At 44.3% G+C, this 17,604-nt stretch overlaps 2 protein-coding genes across 14 annotated transcripts in view; both read right to left on the bottom strand.

Annotated features, from left to right (window-relative positions):
• The window catches only part of LOC125768391 (sprouty-related, EVH1 domain-containing protein 1), a 29,443-nt gene extending 23,289 nt beyond the window's left edge, over positions 1-6,154 (bottom strand). For 5 of the 12 annotated variants that reach the window (XR_007418887.1, XM_049435985.1, XM_049435994.1 and 2 more), the window contains exons 1-2: positions 5,338-5,572; positions 3,783-4,602 (exon numbers count right to left, since the gene is read on the bottom strand). Coding sequence is in view for 11 of the 12 variants with exons in the window: in XM_049435985.1 (XP_049291942.1) it covers positions 3,783-3,802 (20 nt within the window). In the remaining variant the exon portion in view is untranslated. The other 7 variants (XM_049435986.1, XM_049435987.1, XM_049435988.1 and 4 more) reach the window with 7 other exon arrangements.
• Positions 6,155-7,701: 1,547 nt separating this feature from the next.
• Positions 7,702-16,696, bottom strand: LOC125768339 (7SK snRNA methylphosphate capping enzyme bin3). Of its 2 annotated transcripts, none has more exons than XM_049435829.1 (5): positions 15,948-16,696; positions 10,058-13,126; positions 9,751-9,969; positions 9,536-9,682; positions 7,702-9,344 (listed from the first exon to the last, which is right to left on the bottom strand). In XM_049435829.1, exons 2-5 carry the CDS (start codon positions 13,070-13,072, stop codon positions 8,589-8,591), a joined length of 4,137 nt encoding a protein of 1,378 aa, XP_049291786.1. In that variant the 5' UTR covers positions 13,073-13,126; positions 15,948-16,696; the 3' UTR covers positions 7,702-8,588. The 2 variants fall into 2 exon arrangements, with proteins under 2 accessions (XP_049291786.1, XP_049291787.1); XM_049435830.1 differs by lacking the exon at positions 15,948-16,696 and adding an exon at positions 13,929-14,239.
• Between the last annotated feature and the right edge of the window lie 908 nt (positions 16,697-17,604).

Raw genomic sequence — 17,604 nt, 5'->3', positions numbered from 1 at the left:
ATAAAACACAATTTTCTGACCAAACTTCGGACAAATTTCTCATCCTGACACTCGCATAGTTCTCATGTAAGCTAGAGGAGTTCTGCTTGGCCAAAAACTTTTACTCTCTTGCTCCACAAAACGTTGCTTCCCAACATTCACGTCCCCCTCCCTCGATTCACTTCCATGTGCCAATGTCTGGAAATGCTCCAAACTCCCTTTGGCCTAGTTTCGTGCAGCTCGGAAAGCTCACAGGGATCTGCCTGCATGCGCCACAACACACACACACACACGTACACTATTACCAACACCATCATAACACGGTGTTTCATGTGTATGAAGCACGAATTTCTCTCAATGGCTGTGACCGCATTTGTTGTCCACGAGCATTCACAGGTCCTTGACGAGCTGGGAAGCTGGGATCCTTGAAGTGAAGGGGATTGGGGGGGGGGGGGGGGGGGGGGGGGGGAGGGGAATTTTTTTTTGGAGGGTGCTAATTTTTTATTCCCTTGCATATTGTGCCTTAAGAAGCCAAATCGTACCGGGAAGGGAAAAGTGACAAACATCAATTGTGGATGCTATCCCGATGACGACACATGCGCGCACATGGACAGTAAAATGGAAGCAAAAACACAAAACTCGAAACTGGAACAGGAAAGAATAATCATTTCTTTCAAGGATTTGCAAGTAAAAATCGAGAAATAATTAGTGTTTTAGCAATGTTTTGTGTTTTGTTTCATAAGTCCTTGAAGAGAACTCACATCAAAATTTCACACCTTATCCAGTAACATTTTGCCAAAACTGCAAAACTGCACTACATTGTTGTTATATGTATGCATCTGGATCCTTTTTATTCCCTTTTTAGTACCATTCCCTTGGCGTTTTAGCGACTTCTATCTGTAAGCGTTCTCACCTGGAAGTACCCCAGTCACCCCTTCCTTAATTACCCAAAAAAACACACGAATGCTCCCTTCCATATTCGCAAATGGTATGTTTTCTAGCATGCTAAACAAACGGTGTTGGTGTGATGTGTTTTCGCGTGCTCCAAAGCAAAAGTGAAGTAGAACGTGCAACAGAACCTGAGATGAGAACGGGGGGGAACTAATAAGGGTTGGGATTGGGAAAAGAAAATTTTTGGCCATCCACCAAACAAACCGACCTCCAGTTGCCACGCACTCTTTCTCTCTATCTATCTCTCTCTCTCTCTCTCTCTCTGCAACGTGCGCGCAAACCGAGGATGGGGATGGCCTGCCCGTCCCAACGATGACGGTAATGATGATCGTTGAAGTGTGTGGTGCGCGGCACTGGTAGGGCGTGGAGAACCAGTGCGCCACCGGATCCACATTTTTCTCAATGAAATCCAGAGCACTTGGACGCTCGCCCTTTCTCATTCATGAAAGCAAGGACCGCCATCAACCGTCACCACACATACTGCGCGATCCTTTTTTGGAACGCTTGTCCGACCGACGGCGGGAGACTGTTGCTTTTGGGCCTGGATTGTGGCAAATGAGCGCTACGCTCTCACGGTCACCACCATCGATTACTCTCGCTGCAAACATACTAAATAAAATATATATTACCGTGGAGTAGAATATTCCACCCTTAGCACTATTATGCTCACACATTGCACGGCAAACATTTTCATAGCTGCGCATTCAAACTAACTAACAATTTTCAATATTTACCAAAACGTTAACATTTTTGGAAAAGAAATTATTTACCACAAAACCACAAAAAAGTGCTTTTATCTTTGTTAATTTCTGCCCTTCAAATCCTTCCAATCTCACCACGCTCACGCACATCTCACAGGATGGTGAGTGCATTTCGGAGCTGCTGAGAAAAGGAGCCTCAAAGTAGGAGCATTGTTGTTTTCGGAGCAGCTGCTACTGCTGGGTGAGCGGAAATGGAACATTCTTGCCTTGACCCAGAGCGAACATTCCATGCAAGAAGAGAGCGAACGCAACGCTAAAACCCCCCCCAAAAAAACCAAAAAGCCCAAACAAAACCAACAAAAAAAAGAAAGAAAACCCCCAACAATCGAAGGAAAAAAAAGGATAATCATTGAAACAACTAGGCTGGGCAATTTCTGTGTTTGGAAATTAGCGCACAGAAGGGCGTGCGCACGTACCCAAAAAAAAAAACACACGTACGCACACTGACACAATGTCAGCAACGTCCGCCAGGCCAGCGCAAACGATGTGAAACGATGAATGATTTTCCCGATAGCTTTCAATAGCAAAAACCGTTTTCCACCCCTTCTGGAGGTCCTCCCTTCTGTGAGGGAAGTGTTCCCATTCTAGAATAGAACGCTGTGTTCGGGTTCGCGTTTTGGTACCATCATTGATTCGTTTCTCTATTGCCTTCTGGACGAAACACGATAAGTGAGCGAATGTAGTGTTTCGCATGCTAGGTGCTAGAGCTTATGCCGATACACAGTTCATTCATATTTCATGCTTCTACCATTTCCACCTTTTTGCACGCTATTCATACATTTTCGTGTGATTAATGTGTCAGCGCACTGTAAACCATATCCTGAAGCGTTGGCGATTATTTTTGAAGAACGTAGCTCACGCGTTCGACGAAACGACATCTTGCAAGTTTTGGGTGCTGTTGAAGACTTTCTATAAAATAGAGGAAAAGGAGAGTATCCTCGATATTTCAACTGCTATAGCGATTTTATGGTAAATTAACAGTGGAATTCTAAGACTAGAGTCCAAGATCCTTAACTCACATACGTCTCTGGGACATGAACTTTGTCCAAAATTGAAATAGCATTACTAGTTATGTATGTTCCAGAATAAGATACTCAGAAAAGCAGAGAATAGCATTATATCCTGTCTAGAAGAACGCAGAAGACATGGTAGATCTCTAGACATACATAGTTCATTGGTGCATTAATGTGTTATAGATATTCAAATATTGCAAAAATGACATTTGGAGTACACTCTGATATGTTGCCAAACTAAAGGACATTCACAATTGCTATCAACAGATACTCTTCTTGTTGGTCTGTAGTCGGAATTGGATCTCGGATCATCTTTGAAGAAGAATTGAACTCCTACTGACTATCTTTCTTCCAAAATTGAAAACAATATGTTCAGCTCGGCAACTTTACAGGATCAATAAAAAGATATGATTACAAATGATTCCAAACTTTTTTTTGAACTTGATGTTTGGTGTACTTTCTACCCTTTTCGGGGTGTAAACCTCAGTAGAAATATAACATCAAGTGTTCAGTTTCTTTTTTGTCTACGTGCCCATCATCGTTACTATTATGTGAGATATGATGTGAGTGCGTTGAGGTGGCGTCTGGTATTTTTTTTTTTTTGGTCAATCATGACATACAAAATAGGATACTCCAGAATAATTTTATAACAAGAGTGAGAGTGATAGAGAGCATATACATATAAAGAGGGAGCGTGCATACGTGCTAGAGAATCCTGGGAGCAAAAACAAGTTCGAAGCCAATGGAATGGCAATTGCAAAATTAGGCGACCTACCCCCCCCGCCAAGAGATGGAGCATGATGCTAAGATGCTCTGTAGAAAGATGACAGAGAGCGCAAAACATATCCTTCGGATTTCTCGAATAACGTAAACCAAACGAAAGAAAGGCCTTTCGTGCACGGGGACGATAAAAAGCCTAGGCGTACTAGAAACAACAAGACTACAGTGATTTGTTTCTTGGTTGGAAAAACTTTCCATTTCTTCCGATTCATCATTTTAGACGACGAGAACATTATTATATGTACATTCTTATATTACTGTAGTAAAAGTGTTGATAAAACGGATATTGATCACTTACTCTTCATATGCCTCGGTCATGATTAGAAATCTCGAATATACTAATATTTTGGGGTAGCAGCACTGTTTTCACCATTTTTGTAGCTGTACATGGGCTCCGGAACCGAGCGACGACGGTGACGGCGACGACGACGATCGACGACGATCGACTACGATGCTGGGGTGTTATTGTTGTCGAAAGATTTATTGAGCGATCTTATCGTTGTTGGGCTGCTACTTATCGCTATACGAAACACCACCACCAGTTACTGCAACGCAAGTGCCCGTTATCCTTGAACAGCGTTTCTCAACGGAAGGATTCGATCGGTCGGTTGGCAGCAGATCTTTAATGGTCGCGCTGGAGGACAAGATCGTTGTGTGCTTTCGTCAAACCACACAGCAACACAGTGGGTTACTTCACGGGAAACAGATCACGTCTCGTGTGCTTCGTCGTCCTTTCTATGGCCGGCAACATACCAGCAGGTGTACACCACGTTGGCTGTTGTGTTTGATAGCACTTTGCTACACTTTTAACACCATCGTTGGCCTCACCAAATGCCTTTAATTACATAAACACGCACTCACATTCGGTTGCACTTTGCTAATAGTAGACGGTACACACACACACACTTTCCTAGTGATCGTTTTTCAATGGCCACAAAAAAAAATCACGATTTCACCCCACTCTTTCCTTTTGGTGCTCCTTGCCTGCCCAATCACCCGCACTATTTCACACGGAATGAAAGCCCATAGACACAATCACACATACACACACACACAAACGCACACACGTGCGCGGGCACGTTTGCATAAACACTCAACCACTTTTCATTCAGGACACACTGGTTTTGGGAAGGAAAAAAGGATATGAAACAGAATTAAAACAACAAAAAACACAAACACACACACACACGCAAATGATTCTTTTTCGTTCTAATCGACGAATCACTTGGACACTATCCCGACACCCTGGGACGCTGGATGTATATGTGTGCGTGTGTGCGTATATGTGTTGGATTGACAGCTGAACAGGGCCGACGTTGGAGGAAACTGTGAAAATCCTCCCTCTTTCTGTGGAAAGAAGACTTTTTACCAGAAAAAAAAACGATGGAAACGCACGCATCAATTTTCACGGTGCCCAATGTAGGTGGCGAATTTTGCTCTTTGTTTTTTTTTTATTTTTCTTGGCTTTTGATTTTCCTTGCTGAAAATTCTGTGGGAGTGTGTGTTTTTGAGCGATTTTTTCTTCGTTTTTTTTTTTGGTTTGGTCCTTGCTGTTGCTGCTTGGATGAATGTGATTGCACTTATGTATGTGTGTTTTTCTTTGGAGCAGTTTTCTTCCAAAAAACAGTGCCCAAAAGGAAACAGCCACGGAGGTGAAAATGAAGGAAGGTCCTCTCCTTACGTACACACCATTCTGTAACTCCCCGTTTGGCGAATTTGCTTCACCACCTAACGATAGGCAGCCCAACGCTACCAGCCGCCGTTGTCCTCCATATGCACGCACGCACGCACCGCATCGTTTGGCAAAACGAATACAACAACAACAAAAAACTCGCGGAAAAAGGAAAACGCACCCCTTGCGAGATCGGTGTGCGCTCCGTGAAGATCCCAGGGAGTTCCGAATGGTTTTGCGCTCTGCTCTGCCTTTGTACTGCCCTGCCTTTGTACAACGCCCGTTCACAGCCAGCAGAACTGCTGCTGCTTCTATCGTAGCTGTTTGCGGCCGTTCCTATTAGCTACAGCACGCAACAACAACCGCAACACCACACCACCGTACGGGTCAATGCTGGCCAGCAACCAGACCAGGACACCGACCAGGGAAACACCAGGGACACACCAAACCCGAACCCAGCACACAGCAACGACGACCGATCCGTCCGACAGGAACGCTCTTTTTTTTTGTTTGTTGCGCTATACCATCTCACTGTTCCTCGCAATGAATGTGCTTCTTCGCACTCGCTCTTTTTTACCGCGACCTCTCTCTTGCGCCTTACTGCTTTCTCAGTGTTGTGTACTGCTCTCACTGCACGCACTTTGCCTGCTTCCACATGATCTTTCGCTCGCACATCTCTCGATTTCTCTCTTCCTCATACACACACACGCACGGGTACATATTCACTTATGATTGCATGCTGGATTTTTATGGATAATCTAAACATTTCTAGTTCCGGTATGGTCCATCGAACAATGAATCGAATCGCTTTATCTACTTGCCCTGCCGTTACCGTAGTTGCTTTTCTGCTGCCACACAATCTTCGCGTCCTTTTCTGGAATTTAAATCAACGAGCTTGTGTGTATCTGCTTGTGTTAAAATGACAGCAACTTTCGTCTCCCGTTTACGCACTTTCCTTCTCTTTTCCACCCTTCGTTCGATTGAACGTCATACGGAGCTATTCCGTACGGAACGAAAATAATTTACGACAAACGAATCAATCGATGAAATATTTCATTTCAATTCAATTTCCACATATTTTTAACAAAAACGAAAATTAAAATTGTGATAAATAACATTTAAAATGTTATGAATCGCTTTTTTTATTTCAAACCCTATTCAAATACCTTACCGTGTAAAGAAGGGTAAAATTCAATAAAAGTAAGTGGAAAGAATCTTTGTTAAAAAATTAAAAAATAGGAGGAAATATCTGTTTGAAAATAGATCCTGGCAGGACATAGCGATTTCCAGCGATAGTGTGTAATGATCTCGTGGCGTGATTTTATTATAACATAACTAGTCCATCCCAATCTGGCACATCTAATGTACTCAAAAACTGCGAGAAGGACAACCGACACTGATGTCTATTATTTGTAATAGACTTAGCATCGTCCTTCGAAAAGGTATTGTAGAGATTAAGGATGCCAAGTTTTATTTATAATATGATTTTTTTAATAAGGATTTTAAATGTTGAAACTACCTACATAGGTTTTTTTTTTTTTGCTCGGTCTGGGTCTCGGTCTCGGTTTTGCTTTTTTGATACGGCCTGGCCGTATCAAGACTTATTTAACCACGTAGCAGGATAGTCAGTCCATGCTACGGGGAGACGGTCCGGATGGGATTTGAACCCGGTCCCTGCCGTGTGGACGGGCGCCGTTTTTCACATGCACCACCGGGCCGCCCCTACCTACATAGGTATATTTTAAATACTTTTTCGCTCGAATTCGAAAATGTCCTTGAACATTACCATTGTTATCTCGTACTTTTTGGTTATTGATTAGACACCAAGTTAGTTGTCCCGGTTGAGTTCCTTGGTTGATACCTTTTTCACGCAAATGTAGTGTCGACCGAATGTGGTCGATAAACTTTAAATTTGTTTGAATATTAAGTTATTAATTGAAAAAAGCTACAAATTTATCTAATTTCCCATGTGATTAGCTATCAATAGTCAATGTATTCTAGCTCCATCACTTTATTTGCAGCCGCGTTGATCAGAAGAGTAAACGAACGTTGATTTGAAATTTGTTAGAATCGTCAGCCCCTTTCGGGTCTGACAACAAAATCGTCGATCGTGGCACACTTCATGTCGGCCGGATACGATCGCGGAATCTTTTAAAAGATTCTGACACGTCTGGAGAATGGAGTATCCTACCGTTCGTGTTAACTGACCGGAGATATCAACAGAGGTTCAGGCCTAGAGCGTATATGGGCACCTCCTTTGTTATGTTGGGCACTTATTCGGCAAGGTAACCGTGCGTTGGGTTGTAAGGTTCGGTATAATCCAAAAAATATTTGGCGAAAATTGATTACCATATATGGTAGCGTCCAAGCCATGCAGGTCCGATATGCAGCCTGCAGAAATATGCATACTTATGATAATTCAATGTTTCATATATGGTTCCGAAATGATGAATAGATGTACGTGATTACAAGACCATCTTGCCTAGAGCATCAAACAACAAGCCGGCAAACTTTCGGATACAGACAGAAGTGTAAACGATGTACGTTCTTTCAAATGTATATTATTTTTTCCTCATTTTCCCCACACTCCACAACTGGAAGTGAGAACGTGTAAGCGAACTTTATATAGTCGTACAATTTACAATTGTCAACTCACACAAAACGGGGGTTTTCGCCTATCCCTATTACTACTCGCTTTACGTGGTCGCATCAATAATGATGCGTGTTGTGGCCGAAAAGAAGCTCTACAACTATGGCTTACAAAACGAACATGATCAAAGAACTGAATGGTTTAAAAACTACAAAAGAAAAAAAAAACAATAACTGACTTACGACACTAATCGATTAATGTGCACGAAAAAGGGAGGCAGGTGAGAGAGGGCAACAAACATCTAACAAAAACAGATAAATACTTCACGTGTCGAGAGCAAACAATCTTGGCCAGGTTAAAGCCTATTGCTGAAAACCAGTCAAGAATTGGTTACCGTAATGCGTTTGCCTTTGTGCCGTGTTCTATATATTGAACTTTGCGTAAAGAGACAAAGAGAAAGAGAGAGAGAGAATGTGTGTGTGTGTGAAATTGAATAGGTGGCCTTTGTAGCTAAATCTTGCATTGCGGCTGTTGTGCACGTACTATGCGTTATTATCCGCTTTTTTTTGGTTTCTCTGGGAAAGATTATCACCTTTTTCGAATGAAATCTATATCACACGGTGTTGGATACTACCGAGCGCACGGCCAGGCAGAACTGCAGACCGCTGCTTTATCTAACCCGTCTATTAAACAATTTCCCACTGGCACAAAACATCGGCGCCTCACCAGCTTTTGTGCGTCCTTACACTAAATCTAAAGCAACAGGTCGTTTCGCGTTGTGTCTAAGTAGAATCGTGTCTTTCGTTCACTTTCGAAACGAACCGTCACTAATACCCCCCGCTCTACTTGTCGGGCTGTGAGTGACCGCTGGGAGAGTTGGACTGGTCGTCCGTCAGGAAGCTACCGGCCAGTTGCTGCTGCCGTGTAGGTGTCTGCGAGGCCGAATTTGACGATGGTTCGGAGTCTGAATCTGTCATCGCACCACCTCCACCACCACCACCACCGCCGCCGCTTCGATAGCTTCCGGGGCGCATTCCATCATACCCGAGCAATGGTGGCAGTACATCGATCGGTGGGTAGACATGATGACGCCGCTGACTACCTCCACCAACCGTACCGGCGTAATAATGCTCATCATTATCTGCACTCCGAATGCTGGCCGAGTTAGGTGTATTAGAGGCAGAACGGCGGTACGAACCTCCACCACCACCGCTCGTTGCCAGCATGTCCGACGGTGGCGACCAGGTGGTCGAATACAGCGGCGAAGCAAAACAGTAGCTACCGGGCCGATGTCCGTTGCCGATGTTGTCGTAACTCGGCAGATAACTGTCCGTCTGGCGAGGGTTATAGTAAGGGGAAGTTGAGGCAAAACCTCCACTACCGCTTCCGCTGCCACCGCCATGCGATGGTGTTGGCGGTTGCCGATAACTGTAGCTGGGTGCGTACGGTGTCATCGCACCCCAGATGCAGCCGGCTGCGGACTGCGAAGCGGTAACAATATCAGTGTAGATACCGCGATGGTTCTCGTACGGTGTACCGGGATGATACGTGTCGCTCCACTTCGCTTGCGAAGGCGTAAAATCGCCCTTTATGTAAAGCTGAAGAGATTAAAATTGTTTACAATTAGTTTGGCGTTCGATTATCTTCGTTTACTAGTAGAGATATGTTTCTAGCACTTGTTAGGTTAGGTATTCTTGCGTTCTTCGCAAAGTCTAATGCTAAACTTCAAACTAAAACAAAAGTGTACAAAGAGCAAACGAAATACATAAAACATCCTTATCACACTCACCAGGATCGGTCGCCGGAAACCTTTGCTCAGATGACGCGGTATACCCAGCGGGAAACTGTGACTGAAACCCACCTCCGGACTAAGCAGGTAATCGTGAAAGCGACTCGGCAAGAAATCAATGCTTTTGTAGTTTTCGAAAATAGTAGCCTACGGTAAATAAAAACGAATGAGAATATGGCTTCATTCCACGATTCATCTATCCACAGTGAGCTTACCGTGAGCTTCTTTTTCTTTTTGTAACTGGCCCAGTTTTGTGCTTCCAAGATAAGTTTCCCTCCTGGTCGCAGATGGTTGAACATGCGCTTGAACGCTATCTTCAGACCCATATCACCGTAGTTCAGATGGATCCACTTCGTTACCGAAAGGCACAGGATCAGATCGTACTGTTGCGTATCGTAGTTGATCAACGATTCATCCTTGAGGACGTAATTCATCTGCAAAATGAAACAAGAAACCGAGAAAAATATACCACAACACATTCACTTTGAGGCTAATAATAATGAGGACAATGAAAAAGCTTACCGTTTTAAACCGTACGTTGTGGGGGAATTTATTTTCCGTCCGGCCAATATCCATTTGATACTCCTTCCCACTGAGATTGCCCATGGTGAGCGGAAACGAGATCGGAAAGTACTGTGACTGTTCCGTCTTTTGGCGTCGCAGCTGCTGATGCTGCTGGTGATGCTGTTGGTGATGCTGTCCGGGCCGGCGTTTCAGTGCCATCCGTTTTCGGCGTCGCTTTTGTCGCAGCAAACATTTGCTGCTGTGATCCGGTCCCGGTACCGTTATCATCGGTTCCGATTTTACTTGGCTCGGTTGATCCACCGGTTCCGGTGGTTTTATATCCTTCTCCTCTTCTTCGTTTTCTTCTTTTACTTTTGGAACAAGGACAACAGGTGGTTGAAGAACATTTTCCCCGGGTGGTTCGTTAACTGCTGCAACCTCAGCGACGCTTGTTTCCGTAACGTTTGATGGCGTAGCAGCAGCTGGCGCAATGGACTCCTCTCCTGTTTGACTAGTGGTGACGGTGGTGACGCTGGTAGCCAATTCACTTACACCAAGCTGTAGTGGATCGCATTCTAATGGAATTGTATTTCGGCTTACGATCGGCTCCTCACTCGCTTCCATCGTATCGGGAGCAATGGAGACAGCTGTGGCCGATTCACGGTTCACTCTCCTTCCGGCTGCGTGCCCCGTGGTGCGTGGAACTCGCACGTATTTGGAAAGATTCTTGCGCGCTTTAGCTACCAGCTTACCGTCCACGTCGATTCCGGTGGCCGATTTCGGCTGCAGCATCTTTGCCACGGCAATCGTCATCAGACCCACATTGCACCCAATGTCCAGCACATCCTTGTCCCGAAACAGGTACGAATTACGCAAGAACACTTTCAGCCGGACGTCGATAAACTCGTTCAGACTGTGGTAACCGTAGTAGCGGTCGTAGTTACCAAAGTGATACCGGCTTGAAGCGGCCAACGCAGTATGCGGCTGTGGAACTACTCCCTCGGTTGTTCCCTGCCCAAGTGCCAAAGGACGATCAACTGACCCAACGTCACCTACCGGCTTGTGCTGGACCGTGACCGATTTTTCCCTACCGGTCATCACCCCTTCCTGTGCCGTACTCATACCGGTCTCGAATACTTTTTTCGTAACATCATCTGGCGCATCATTGCGCTCGGAATGGTGTGCTTTTTCTTGTACTTGACTGTCTTGTACTTGACCCCGGTCGGTCGAAGTCGTTGCTTCCTCGCCGTGCAATTCGTCCGTGTTGGACGTAGTGGAATAGGTGCGGGTCCGATTGCGTCCTGCATTGCCCGCGGCACCGCTTCCACCAGCGTTCGTCGGCCAGTGGGCTCGCTTCCAGCCGCCCGGTTGTGGAATTACCGGACTCACGATTTTATCCATCGAATCCATCCGGCGCAGTTTGTTCTTGGTGCTGTTTGTACTTTCGCTGGTACGCCGCTTCCGACCACCGGCACTTTCGAGATCGAGTTTCAAGTTGCGCATGGCTTTCTCCCTGTCGCGATCCTGCTCCGTCAGCGTACCGGCGGAAGAAACGTTTCGTTCCGCCGTGGTTCCAACGCTAGTGCCAACGCCCACCGCGCTTATGTGTCCCTGCTGCTGTGTTAATGCGCTTCCTCCACCACTGGACGATTGGCCCGCAAAGTGAAGGTGCTGAAAATGTGAACCCGTATCCATATCGGGCGCCAGTGAGAATCGTTCTCCTGCTGCAGCATCGGCAAACTTCTGACCAATGCCCGTAAAGGAAGCTTCCTCAGCAGTGGTAGCTTCCTCCGCCTTGTTGGCAGCACCAACCGTTACGCCGCTGCTTCCAACATGCTCCTCCGCACCCGGTGGCGGTGGCAGCTGATCGATCGACAGCAAACCGTCCGCGTTCCGTTCCGTTGCGGTGCGTGATTTGCGTTTGCGCTTGTTGCGCGTCCGCTGCTTGCGCTTCATCGGCGAACAAAGCTGCATTTCGTACTCGACCGAGTCGACCGGATCGAGCAGATGAAGCGGATCGTTAATGTTCGGCGGTATGATCACTTCGATCTTCGCCTTGTAGTGTGGTGGTGTCGGTATCGGGGACGATTTCGGTGTGACCGCGTTTTCCGACTCGTTCTGCAGGCTGTTCAGGTTGAGCGGATCGGAAATGTTGCCACCGAGCAGAAACTTTGTCGGCGGTACAATACACTCCTTGCGCGGTCGCTTATCCGGCAGGAAGAACTTCGAAACAGACTGTAACCGCTTGTTACGTACTTCCATCGGGGTAAGATTCTGCTGTTTGGGATGTTTCTGCTTCTGGGGTGGATTTGCAGAGGACGTGGCGGATCCTCCACCCGCACCACCTTGCTGCTGTCCGCCTACGTTGATAGCTGCAGCCAACGTTCCGGATGTTTGTTGTTGGGCATTTCCCAAGGAGGAAGATGTTCCATGCTGCAAATGGACCTGCTGTTGATTGACCTGATGAAAGCAACCAGGTTCCGTTTGTTGTGCTTGAACTTCTCCTGATGTGGTACCCTTGCCCACGGTCAGCTGATCATCCCCACCGAGACCATTTGCTGCGGTGCCATCCTCTGGTTTTCCCGCACCTGGAATCTGTGTTCCAATCCCACCGGTTGATTTATCCTTTCTGCCACCTCTAGCAGGACAGTCCTTGCGTTCTGGACCACCACCACGACCACGGTATTTATTCGCTTTCCACTTTTGTTGCTTCTTTTGTTTCTTTCCTCCACCATGTTGCTGAAGTTGTTGCTGCTGTTGTTGCTGTTGGTGTCTCTGTTGTTGTTGTTGATTAATTTTACGATTATGACCACCACAGTTTCCACCTCCTCGACCCCCTGTTCCAGTACCACCACCCGTTTCATACATGGATGCAGGAGGCCTTGCCGCACGAGGCGCGTTGCATCGCCGTGTTTCTTCACCTCTGCCAGGAGGTCCTCCTCCTCCTCCACTGCTAGTATTTCCACCGCCACCACCACCGCTTCCATCGGCAGCTGAATCATCTTCTGCAGACGCTACCGATAGTCCCTCCATAGCAATTGCTTATACTGGTTCTCAGAACGATATGCACAGACAGCGCAATATAATCTATAAAAAATAAACAAAACAAAATTACGTTAGCAAAAGATCATACTGATAATTATCATTACTTCTAAAGTATTTGTAAAGCAAAGTGGAGAAAGTGAGCTATGATTGTAAAAGGTGTAAGTCCTGTTTTTATTCCAAAATTCTATAACAAATGGATTAATAATGGGTCACGGTCATCAACTGATGAACTATTTTTTTCTTCTCGTTAGTGCTCGCGAACAGCACCAGTTCTCACATACCAAAATCACGTACAGTAAAGTTTCCCCATACACAGAACATACCATACAGCATGTATGACTAAATTAAAATCAAGAAAAGACATGAATCTGCCATCAGCCTCTTCAAGTAAAATCATGTACGTTCTGGTTACTATGTGGTTTGACACTTTGGTCAACGGAAACTATAGCAATTCGACAACAAGAGACAACTTTCAAAGACGAGCAATCGAAGCTATCGGTATAAAAAATGTTAATCATAAAAGTGGTTCACCTTTTCCCAGCGATAGGTAGGTACAATGAAAATACTTGGACTCTACTTGGACCTACCAGCAACAGAAATTATCACGGTACACCTAATCGGGGTAAAAGGTGAGTTTGAATGGTAATTGATTTGGCGTCCAACAAGCCCTTCAAACACAACACGCGGACTACATGGCTTTGCAGAAAGGAAGCGAAATAATGCACTGTCGAAAAAAATCGCTTTTAAACCAGTTTTGTTGCTTTTCCCTTCTTTTGTTGTTTTTTGTTTGGTTTTTTGGCACATACTAAACCGTTGCTCTGAACGTTCTGATGTTTTCGCTTACCGATGCAGCTGAAGGTATACTCTGTGTCCCTATGTGCATTTAGAAGGAAACAACATCTGTTTTGTATTCACATTCCTTCTATTTGCATACTGTTTTCACACGTTTCACACAAACCGCAATGAAAAATGGCCCAAAACTCCAAATACACGGACGATTTGGAGTGACAAAAAAACGACCTCCTGCATAAACGCGACACGCACGAGACCAGCGACGAAAAGCAAATGTGCGTTGTGCAGTGTGCATAGGCGTGAAAAGAAATTGACAAACCCACAGTGTCAGTCGAACTTGGCGCAAATGGGTAAACGTTATTAATGCGGTAGTTTAAGATTTTCACCATCCAGTGTATGATGGGTAAATACTTTCTTGAAGTACACAATTTTACTGTACTTTGTAGTTTATTGTTGCAAAAAGCTGGTTGCAAATTTTGTTTGAACTTCAGTATGAGTTATCCAATTTTATGTGTTATATTTTATATAATGTATATGAACAAATGTATATTATATGTTATACAGTGGAGCGCCGATTATCCGGGCACGTTGGGACTGAATGGCACGTTGGGATAAAAGGTTCACAAGGTTTGGTTGACAGGTACGCGTTTATATAATGCATTTTAATATTTGCTCTTATTTGCCCTACATTTAAGTAGCTCCCCTTGCTGTCCATGAATAACTCACTCATCATCTTCAGTCAATCATCTTCTGACTCTGAATTAGATTCATCGTCCGTATCGCATCTTCTATAATAATACCTATAATAATACCTATAATAGGTATTCCATAATAATACCTCTGTTGCTTTTGAATTCGTATCCAAGATAATTAGAATCTATTAGCAGCCACTTCTCTGCGCTTTCCTCGCCCACATGTTCCAAACATGATAGTTTTTGAAGATCCTTCCGATCCTTAGTTTATACAATCCTTCAATTTCAGAAGTTTCCAGACCAAAGTGGAGTTACATCCAGAACCTTCTCTCAAGTGTGAGCCAATGAAAATATGGTATCAACAATAGTCGTTTCTTTTCCAGAAATCTATTACTTTTATCGTATTTTACCTTTCTCCTGTTGTTAGTAATCTTTACAGGGGACAAATTTCAAAACAATGAGTTTGAGAAAGATTCCAATCATTATTAGCAGGTTACAATAACCTACCGTTGATAACATTTTTGTGAAATTCTTTCAAATCAAATCAAAATTTAAGGGATGTTAAAAATGTAGTGATTCTGTTTCGAAGTTACAATTGGTTTGTCCGACAGTGTTTATATGTTCCTGTTGCCCGTCTGTTGTTCTGCCACATCCAAAACAAGCACCTAACGCCGTTTAGGGACTGGATGGTGGATGGAAGCGGGAAAGGAAACCCAAATTGGCCATCCGAACCATCACCATGTGCGTAGCAGCATGTTCGAATACGTACCACACCGTCTTAACCGGTTCCTTTTTTTTGTTTTCATCCCCCCCGTGCCGCCCCATACAGTACAACATAGATGAGCAGATATTTTACATCCTATCCTACTCTCACCCTCGCACTGTATCTTTACCTCTACATCTGATCAACGGTAACGAGATGCGCGAGATGCATCTCAATCGCAAAAAAAAATATATGGAAAGCCTATGTGCAGAGTTATGTGCGTGAAGACAAACACCCGTGTCACATCGCGCGAACAATTTAAATCTGCAATAGTTGCTTTCCCACTCACTCTGACAGTGGTACAAGAAGGAGACGCAGACTGCTTGTTCAGCCCTTAAAGCGAGTGAGCGAGAACGAGAGTAGCCGAAAACGAATAACAGCATCACGGTCAAGTAGCAGAAGCGAAAGAGATCGCACTCGTTCACTGTACTACCGCCCTTTGCTTCACTAGGGTGGAACCGAGACGGCATGTTGACGTTTTCTTTAAATTTTTTATTTGCAGTTTCATAGTCACCGTGGACAAATGAAGATGGAACATTTTTTTCCATAACGGACACTACACATTTCTAAACATTTTTCCCTCACTAATTAATGCTTCTCAATTGACACTACTAACCTGTTTTCAAAATGTCGCCAACACTCTATCGAAAGTTCGCGTACACACGGCAAAAATACACTCGACTGTAGGACACAGTACGATACGCTACCACACCACTCCTTTCGCGCTGAGCAAAAGATTTTGATATCCTCCTTTGTACGTCGGTCGGCGCACAAACACACTCATTCATGCATGTTTTTCGTTGTCTTTCCTTCTCGCTCACACCGCCTCACTTGCACGTTCGATCGCTCTTGCTCTTGCAAGTGTTGCTGGCTCTTTTACTCTTGCATGCGTAGTGTCAAGCTCTGCACTACTCACCCACCAACTGATGTACTTTTCTTGCTTATACTCCTTGGAATGTGTTTTTTTCCTTTTCATTCACCCACAAACGCACATCAACGCACTCTTCTAACTGTTAGCTGGATTAAATGGACAATTTAAGCGTCACTTTATTCCACTATAATCGAACAAACATTTTAAATCAACTAAGCATCTGCTTCCTGTTTGATTTGAGCGTGGAATTCGTTGAAATTCTGCACAACATTTGCGTCTTCTTCAATTTAAATCAACACGAGCTTGTGTGTATCGCCCAATGCTAAGATGACAGCTATACTTTGACCGTTCTACCGTCTAGTTCCCAAGGTTGAGTACTGCATGTTATATTTGTGTTTGCTGAGAATTGCACATTTGAATTAATTTCTAGATCAATGGTGTTTTGTTGAAACAAAAGAAAAACACGATGGAAAATCAACAGATATCACTGTGTTTTGATAAGGAAAATCAACAGTTATCACTGTGTTTAATTTTTCTTTCTACAACGAATATATGGATCAATTATTTTCTAGAGATACGCTTCTGCAGGTTGAAGTAATGGTATATTAAAGTATTAATGGGGCTCTTCTGTGTTCAGTAGATTATAAATTTTGATTATTGAAATCGTTCCGATAGCGTGTTGTAGCTATCAAGTCCCATCTGGCAAAATTTGCCTAAAAATTTCTACTGAACTGCACCGCATAAACAAATCATGCTGTGACACCAGATTTTGACAGCAGTACACACACGCAAAAAACGCTGAGAAGAAAACAAACAACGAAATAGGTACAACTCGGCAAAAATATCTTGTTGGGGTTTTACTGAAATTAATACACATTTCACACGACTTGCTGTCTCAGTGGAACGTGAAAAGAAGTTTTCAAAGTTTTGTTTATTTGTGGCAGTTCGCTAGGGACGTGTACAATCAAACGAATATACTCTGCCGAGGTGTATTCCTGTTAGATAAAGGAAAGAAGCACTAGAAGCAGTGTTCACAAGTGGAAATAACAAAGATACAGGACGAGCTATTGCTCACAAAATTATCCCGTGCTGGTGTTGATTTTCCTACGCACAAGAAAGGTACTTATTCCGGGCGAACGTGTGGGTGTATTGTTGGTAAATAGGAAAACATCTTCGCATGCATAGACATACTCCATCTACAGATTAGGAACTGGTGATAACAGGGATATGTGGCTATTGTTTCTGCACTGGGGTGTACAAGGCTCCATGTTACGCCCCCCTATTTTGATTATAATCTTTGACTCTTTGGAACGTAATGGAAAAACCGATGGATAAAGCATGAAAGCACATGAAAACGCAAAACAAATCCTGGAAACAGTTCAGTAACCTCCTTTAGGTTAGT

Source organism: Anopheles funestus, chromosome 3RL, assembly GCF_943734845.2.
Source record: "Anopheles funestus chromosome 3RL, idAnoFuneDA-416_04, whole genome shotgun sequence".
NCBI lineage: Eukaryota > Metazoa > Arthropoda > Insecta > Diptera > Culicidae > Anopheles > Anopheles funestus.
This window is presented reverse-complemented; position numbering and strand designations above follow the sequence as displayed.

Bases quoted from the DNA above. Each gene is read 5' to 3' on its own strand.
- LOC125768339 (XM_049435829.1), bottom strand. From the start codon at position 13,072: ATGGAGGGACTATCGGTAGCGTCTGCAGAAGATGATTCAGCTGCCGAT. The intron at 9,683-9,750 runs GTAAGCTCACTG...TATTTACCGTAG, and splicing joins AAAAGAAAAAGAAGCTCACG to GCTACTATTTTCGAAAACTA. The intron at 9,345-9,535 runs GTGAGTGTGATA...TAATCTCTTCAG, and splicing joins GTTTCCGGCGACCGATCCTG to CTTTACATAAAGGGCGATTT.